General features: G+C 34.0%; 1 protein-coding gene across 1 annotated transcript in view; it reads right to left on the bottom strand.

Annotated features, from left to right (window-relative positions):
- Positions 1–8,249, bottom strand: part of LOC131988121 (nardilysin-like) — a 73,602-nt gene extending 65,353 nt beyond the window's left edge. The window contains 2 exon segments of the mRNA XM_059353148.1: positions 2,043–2,420; positions 7,751–8,249. Coding sequence (XP_059209131.1) covers positions 2,043–2,420; positions 7,751–7,920 — 548 coding nt within the window. The 5' untranslated portion in view covers positions 7,921–8,249.
- Between the last annotated feature and the right edge of the window lie 406 nt (positions 8,250–8,655).

Genomic DNA, 8,655 nt, shown 5'->3' with positions numbered 1-8,655 from the left:
GTGAAAGTGTATTTTTTTTAAAGTGAAAATTAAATGGAAAGTTAATAAATAGCAGGATTATTCCAAAGGTAAAAAAATTAAAAAATATATAAAATATAAATATCTGTAAAATTTTAGCAATTAATTAATGCCAACATTTTTTTGTAAATATTTTAGTATAATTGATGACATAGTACCTTATTTTTTCAGTCACTCATTTATTAATTTTTTATTTTTTAAATTGATATTTTTGTTTTAATTTGCTTTTTTTATTGATTTTCCCTTCACTTTTCTATTTATTATTCCATTTTATATACGTTTATTAATTTTTCTCAATTTTAATTTTGATTATTTTAACTATCCATTGAAGAATAAATTAACAATTACATTTTTTTAAAAGTTAAAATTAAAAAATAAATATCTGTCAAATTTTATCAATGAATTAATGCCCAAAAAATTTTTGTAAATATTTTAGTACAATTGATGGCATAGTAACTTATTTATTGAGTCACTCATTTATTTTTTATAGTGCAATTTTTGTTTTAATTTGCTTTTTTATCTATTTACCCTTCACTTTTCTATTTATTATTCCAATTTATATACATTTTCATTCATTTCACCATTTTAATTATTTTAAATATCTATTCATTAAAGAATGTATTCATGAGTCACTCATTTATTTATTTTTTTAAATTAGCAGGATGTTTTTTTCGTGTTAATTTGAGCGATACAAGTTTTATATTATATATTATTTTTTTTAAATGTACCAAAAATAATAGAAAACAAATGGAGGCAATCTATTTTTGTTTTCATTCATTTTTACATTTTTATGAATTTTAATTACTATCTATTCATTAAAGAGCATATCTATTTTATATTTTTTACTTGGAAACCTCAGGTGAATTAACAAAACCTTTTAAAATAAAGGTTTGCCGAGTCAAGACAAATAATCATCTGATAATTTCACCCATATAACGCGAAAGGTCAAAGGTGAAAAAGGTGAAACAGCACCTTTTTCGAGAGCTTTGAGAAAAAAACAACAACTGTTGTTTCATTGAGTTTTACAGCCTTCGTTGTTTTTTTCTTATTTTGACCCGTCTGCTAAAACAAATCTCTCTGTGCAGACAGCTCCTCAGACCCTTTGAGACTCTTCTTCTAAGCTTTTTCCCACTAAATGTCTCTCTCTTTGTGCCCCGCGGAGGTCTGAGCCAGTGGCGTGTGCTCATAGCATGAAATCGTCCCATAAAACTACAATAATACTGTTCTGATCCAGCTGGAAGAGTTTCTGGATCTGGGTTAGTGGATCTGGGTCATTTTTATCAGCACTTTCACTTTGGAGAATATGAGAAAATAGTATCCTCTTTCTCGTATCGCTGCACTGTAGAGTCATATTATTATTAATAACAGAGATTAAAGGACAAAATAGATAAATGAGATTAATCATGCAACAGGGTTACAGTACAACGTGTAACTGGAATACACAAGAGAAAAGCAACATGAACGGTTGAATATGGAGAGTATTCAGATCCTTTACTGCAGTAAAAGTACTAATACACACTGTGAATTTACTCCACTACAGTAAAAGTCCTGCATTCAAAACTTACTGAAGTAAAAGTATTGTTATATGTGTTATATTCTACATATTCCAAATATATTATTGGATTATTATTAATGCATTTTTAATTTTTTTGGAGGAAAAAAAAGGAGACAGAATGAAATATATGAATACATTTAAATAAATAAATGTGTCATTAACTTATTAAAATACCAGTTCATTTAATGTAAAACACATATATAATTATTTCACTATTTACTTGATATACTGTAATACTGAAAAATGTCTAATCATTTTCAATTTATGATGTTTTTTATGTTAAATCTTGACCTGAAAGTAACTAAAGCTGTCAGCTAAATGTAGTGGAGTAAAAAGTACAATATTTGCTTCAAAATGTGGTAAAGTAGAAGTATAAAGTTAAGTAAAAGTACCTCAAAATTGTTCTTAAGTGCAGTAGTTGAGTAAATGTACTTAGTTACTTCCCACCACTGGTATGGTTTTCCTTTACCTGTACTGTTTGGGGTCACTGGGGGACTTGATGATCTGGTTGTCTCCTATATTATCTTCTCCTCCTCCTGCTCCTCCTCCTCCTCCTGCTCCTCCTGCAGCCTGGCACTCCTTCCTGGACACCTTCTCCTGCTCCTCACCTCCTCCTGAGGCTCCTCCTGGTCCCGTCCCGGAGGACTCAGCTGCTCCTGCTGCTCCTGCAGCTGCTGGAGCGTTTCTGGACTTGTGAGTCTGCGGCATCTTCTCCACTAAAGACGAGGTTGTGTGTCTGCGGGCCGACAGCAGGACGCGACCACGAACAGGAGGACAGGTGAGTCTAGTCCTCAGCACCTGGACACACCGAGTCAGCCTGAACACCGCTATGATGATGGAGAGCCTCCTGTTAAACACACACACACACACACACACACACACACACACAGACACGGGGAAATAAAAAGGATCAGAGAGTCAAAGGGACCGAAACAACACAGCTTAACCCAGACCAGGACCCCTCTGTGTTAGAGGCCCAGAGGGACGGAGGTCTTTTTTTGGGGGGACACAGGGGACATGTCCCTGCAGTTTTTATCAAAAGGCCGTTTTTGTCCCCTTCAGTTTTTACCTCACTTTTAGAAGCCAACTGTAGACATTTTTTTAGTTGCTTTGGGTCTGCTATGGTTGTTACTTACTGCTATACTTACTTACGTACTTACTTAACTACTTACTTACTTAACTACTTACTTACTTAACTACTTAGTTGCTTACTTACTTACTTACTTACTTATTTAACTACTTACTTACTTACTTAAACTACTAACTTACTTACTTAACTACTAACTTACTTACTTAACTACTTACTTACTTACTTAACTACTTACTTAACTACTTACTTACTTAACTACTTAGTTACTTACTTACTTACTTACTTAACTACTTACTTAACTACTTACTTACTTACTTAACTACTTACTTACTTACTTAACTACTTACTTACTTACTTAACTACTTAGTTACTTAGTTACTTACTTACTTACTTACTTACTTACTTAACTACTTACTTACTTACTTAACTACTTACTTACTTACTTACTTAACTACTTACTTACTTACTTAACTACTTACGTACTTACTTAACTACGTACTTACTTAACTACTTACTTAACTACTTACTTACTTACTTAACTACTTAGTTACTTACTTACTTACTTAACTACTTACTTACTTACTTAACTACTTACTTAACTACTTACTTAACTACTTACTTACTTACCTACTTACTTGCTTACTTACTTACTTACTTGCTTACTTACTTAGTTACTTACTCACTTAACTACTTACTTACTTAACTACTTACTTACTTAACTACTAACTTACTTACTTAACCACTTACGTACTTACTTAACTACTTACGTACTGAATTAACTACGTACTTACTTAACTACTTACTTACTTGACTACTTACTTACTTACTTACTTACTGTCCAATAGAGAAGCGTCAGTCACTAGGACCAAGTGGAAAACGCCTGCTCAATTTGAAGCCTGTTTCCCTTAGACTAATTATAGCTTAGTAATAATAATAGTAATAATAATAATAATAATAATAATAATGATAATAGTAATAGTACTATTCAGATCCAGACCCCCTCTGTGTTAGAGGCCTATAGGCACGGTGGTAATTATGAGTTATGACTGAAGACTTTTTTTTAGTTGCTTTGCATCTGCTATGGTTGTTTAATTGCTGTTGTTTTGGTCTTTTAAAACTTGAATGTACATTTTTTATTTTATTTTTATGTTATTTTATTTTATTCATTTTGACTTGTTTATCCACCTGCGAAAGGTGCTATATAAATAAAGTTTACTTAGTTATTTATTTACTTACTTACTAACTGTCCAATAGAGAAGCATCAGGCACAAGGACCAAGCAGAAAACGGCCGCTCAAGCTGAAGCCTGTTTCCCTTAGATTAATTATAGTTTAGTAATAGCAATAATAATAATAATAATATTAATAATACTACTAATAATAATAATAATAGTAATAGCAGTGGTGGGCCGTCAGGGCCAGCAAGGCCTTCTCTGCTGGCCTAACATAACCAGAAATCATGATCATGATTATGATAAAGGTTCATTTAATTTTTCATTTACTTTCCCTAAATATCTAAAACAGGGGTCTCAAACTCAAATTACTTGGGGGCCGCAAAGACACGAAATGACGAAAAAATACATAGAATTACCAAAAAAGACACAAAATGACCCAAAAAAGACACAAAATGACCAAAAAAGACACAAAATGACCAAAAAAAGACACAAAATGACCAAAAAACCCTACAAAATTGGAAAAAAGACACAAAACGATTTTAAAAAAGACACAAAATGACCCAGAAAAGACACAGAATTACCAAAAAACCCCACAAAATTAGAAAAAAAGACACAAAATGACCAAAGAAAGACACAGAATTACCAAAAAAAGACACAAAATGACCAAAAAACCCCACAAAATTATTAAAAAAAGACACAAAATGATTTAAAAAAGACACAAAATGGCCAAAGAAAGACACAGAATTACCAAAAAAAGACACAAAATTATTAAAAAAGACACAAATACCAAAAAAAGAGACACAAAATTACCAAAATAAGTAATTAAAGGGACCTTCCACATTAAACTTTCATATCAAGGTGGGGGCCACAAAATATCGTCTTGAGGGCCGCAATTGGCCCACGGGCCGCGAGTTTGAGACTATGCTCTTTATTATTATTTATTATTATTTCTTTATGATTATGCTCTTTCCAGTGCTGTTGTTTTTAGGTTAGAGTTTTTATCCAATCAGAATTTAGCTATCTTATGTTGCCAGGCTGTATGAAATCTGCCCGGGCCTTCAGAATCAACGATGCGGGCGTCTGTGCACTGTAAGTGAACGGGCCAATACAGTTGATCAATAGTTGCGATAGCCAATCAGATCACGAGTTGTGTCAGTTAGGCCCTCTAGCTCAGTAGTTCTCAACCTTTTTGAGTCGCGACCCCCAATTTAACATGCATGTTGTCCATGACCCCCCACTCAATGAACACAATCTCACACAGTTCAGATCACCCTAAAAAGAAACAAAATGACCAAAAAAAGAAACAAAATGACTAAAAAAAGACACAAATTTACCAAAAAAGACACAAAATGACCAAAAAAGACACAAATGACCAAAAAAGACACAAAATGACCAAAAAAATGTATAAAATGACCAAAAAAGACACAAAATGACCAAAAAAAGACACAAAATTACCAAAAGACACAAAATGACAAAAAAAGACACAAAATTACCAAAATAAATCACAAAAAAATACCAAAAAAGGCACAAATTGACCACAAAATGATATAAAAAAGACACAAAATGACCAAAAAAAGTCACAAAATTACCAAAAAAGACACAAAATGACCAAAAAAATACACAAAATGACCAAAAAAATACACAAAATGACAAGACAAAAAATTACCAAAAAAAAAAAAAAAAATACCCCCAAAAAGGCACAAATTGACCACAAAATGATTGAAAAAAGACACAAAATTACCAAAAATGACACAAAATGACTAAAAAAAAAAGACACAAATTGACCAAAAAAAGACACAAAATGACCAAAAAGACACAAAGTGATAAAAAATAAATTTAAAAAAAGACACAAAATGACCAAAAAAGACACAAAAAGACTAAAACACATTAACACATGAACACTTTAACACAGTGGAGACAGAGCTGACTTCCTAGATGATTTGGCGACCCCCAGAAATCATCTCGCGACCCCAACTGGGGTCCCGACCCCAAGGTTGAGAACAGCTGCTCTCGCTGGCCTCACGTTGAACGGGACATTTACGCGTCCTGTGATTGGATATAATATATATACATATATATATATATATAATAATATGGATACTTACTAGTTTGATTTGTTTTTTTACAAAGAGACTTGTTTATTGTGTCGCTGTCGCCAAAGTATGGCCGTCTTGTTAGTGTCTTTCTGATATTAAACTGCGATTTTGCAATTTATTGCACAATCTTGTTAAAGCTTGCATATTCTTTGTGGACTCATTTAATAAAACTTTTTTTGAAAGATCATTTTAAAGACGCTTTTATTTTTAAGTTTTGACAGTAGCATATCAGATATGTTTTAATTGCTGATGCGGTAGGCCAGGGCCGGTTATTCCTACAGGCCACCAAGGCGGCTGCCTAGGGCGCCAAATTGGCAGGGGGCGCCCCCTTGTGGCGCCCTTAAGCATACATCTTTGTTTTAACAACATTGATTAACGAAACATTTTTTAAAAAGCATGGGCAATAAAACCCTCATTGAATTAAATGAACATGCCCCAACCCATATTTCAAATGAAAATATAATATTATATTATATAAAATATGATACGTCTACTTTACACTTTGATGGTGAAATACCATATAACTTTAACCTTTGATGGTGAAATACCATAGTACTTACATTTTTACATTTCTTAATTTTTTATATTTATTTTTATTGCATTTGTACATTTTATTTATTTTCAGTCTTTACAATCAACAGATCTGTGTTTTCTCATTTATTTATTCTTATTTTCAATTCAGTTGTTGTTGGTAAAGTTCCAAAGTTTCTAAAAATAAAAATGTTCTGAGACCTTGTAGTTCATGTATCAAATATTAGTGTACAGCATAGGGGGGGCGCAAAATCTCAATATCGCCTAGGGCAGCCAATGGGCTAGAACCGGCCCTGCGGTAGGCTATTGTTGACCTGAACTTTTTTACAAAAGGTCGTTTTTGTCCCCTTCAGTTTTTACCGTCCAATAGAGAAGTGTCAGGCACTAGGACCAAGCGGAAAACGGCCGCTCAAGATGAAGCCTGTTTCCCTTAGATTAATTATAGTTTAGTAATAATAATAGTAATAATAATAGTTTTTCCTCTATAACCGTATCATCAACATTGATGATTGTTAGGTCACCATGCTCCTTGCATGGTGTGTTCACTTGTGTCTAAAAAAGATGGGTTAAATCAACCAATCAATCAATCAAACTTCATTTATATAGCGCGTTTCAGACATATAAATGCAACTCAAAGTGCTTTACAAAAGCCACCAGCCCGTCCAAATGCAGAAGTTGAATTTCCCCATTGTGGGATTAATAAAGTAATTAACCTTAATCTTAATCAGACCAAAAAAGGGAACAGCAAACTAGAAGAACTACTAGAAAACACAGTGAACTCAAAGAGTTTTATTAAAGATTATTGTGTCTGTCACCTCTAAAAATCAACATTTCATCCTATAGGCTATAGGTCTGAACACACACACACACACACACACACACACACACACACACACACACACACACACACACACACACACACAGCCAGCGCCCACAATACAAGCTATTCACACACTGTGTCTGGTGGTTTCTCTATTCAGCCAGGTGTCAGCTAAAACAGGGAGCAGCCACACCGCCACAAACTGAACCAGAACCTCTAATAGCACAGAAACACACAAAAACACCACCAGCAGCAATAAAAACCCGCTACAATGATCATTTAGTCAACACTTAGCTTAGAGAAATAAGGCTATAAACCTAAATGTGCGCTAAAAGCTACAAAATAATCACTTAATATCACCAAATACTCTTTAAAATAAGCTCTAACTGCTTTAATTGATAGTTTGTTTCCAGCAAAAGCAGAAAAACTTTAAAGTAATTGAAGAAGCCGGTAACATTGTATCATACCTTCCTCCCTGTTGACAGCAGCAGGGCCTCGCTGTGTGTGTGTGAACGTCTCCTAAACAAGACGCGCTCTGATTGGCTGCTGTTTCCTTATGCCGCCTTCTGATTGGCTCTGAGCGTTCTGAGGGGGGGCGGGGCTTGAGAGCCAACACGTGTGTCAGAAGTGGTTTCATTGTGAGCTGCAGGGGAAGGGGGACAGGCAGCCACCTGGATGGAAACAAACAGCTGTTATAAACATCTGTTTATGATTATGATGCTACATTGAGAATGTGCACTATGACGACCACTTGTCCTAGACGGTAAATGTCATTTTTTATTTCATCTCCTTAGCCAATCAGAGCCGCTCCACTAGTGGATTGGATGTGAATTGTCTTGTCAGATAGCAACATGACAGCCAGGAGGGTTTAATGGAGATTGGACCCCCCACCTGTCCTAATGCACCTGGACAAGAGGCTCCACACCGGGATGATTGGTCCAGGGGCCGCTAGGGGGCAGGAGCAGGCCACCGGGGAGGGTGGGCTACATTTAACACCTGATTCTCTTATTTTTCTTTAAAAGGATGGTGTCAGATTTAGAAGCTTTCCAGGCTCCTGTTAAAAAGCTGCCAATCTGTTATTTTTATCACAGAATTAAAAAAAAAAAAATCTGTTAATTTATTAATGCCCTTAACATATTTATAAGTGGTCCACTGAGACATCAAAGTAAGACAGGTGTGAAAAAAAAAGAAGTAAACAGCCAAGAGAAATAAATAAATGACTCAATAAGTACATTAATATGCGATTAAATGTACCAAAAATTATTTATTTTTTGCTTTTTTATTGATTTTCCATTGTATTGATTCAATTTCCTATTCATTATTCCATTTTATTTATGTTTTCTTTATTTTTTTATTTTTTTTATGTATCTTT

This window comes from Centropristis striata, chromosome 16 (assembly GCF_030273125.1).
Source record: "Centropristis striata isolate RG_2023a ecotype Rhode Island chromosome 16, C.striata_1.0, whole genome shotgun sequence".
Taxonomy (NCBI): Eukaryota; Metazoa; Chordata; class Actinopteri; order Perciformes; family Serranidae; genus Centropristis; species Centropristis striata.
The sequence above is the reverse complement of the archived record's forward strand: the minus strand, read 5'-3'. Positions and strand labels throughout refer to the sequence as shown.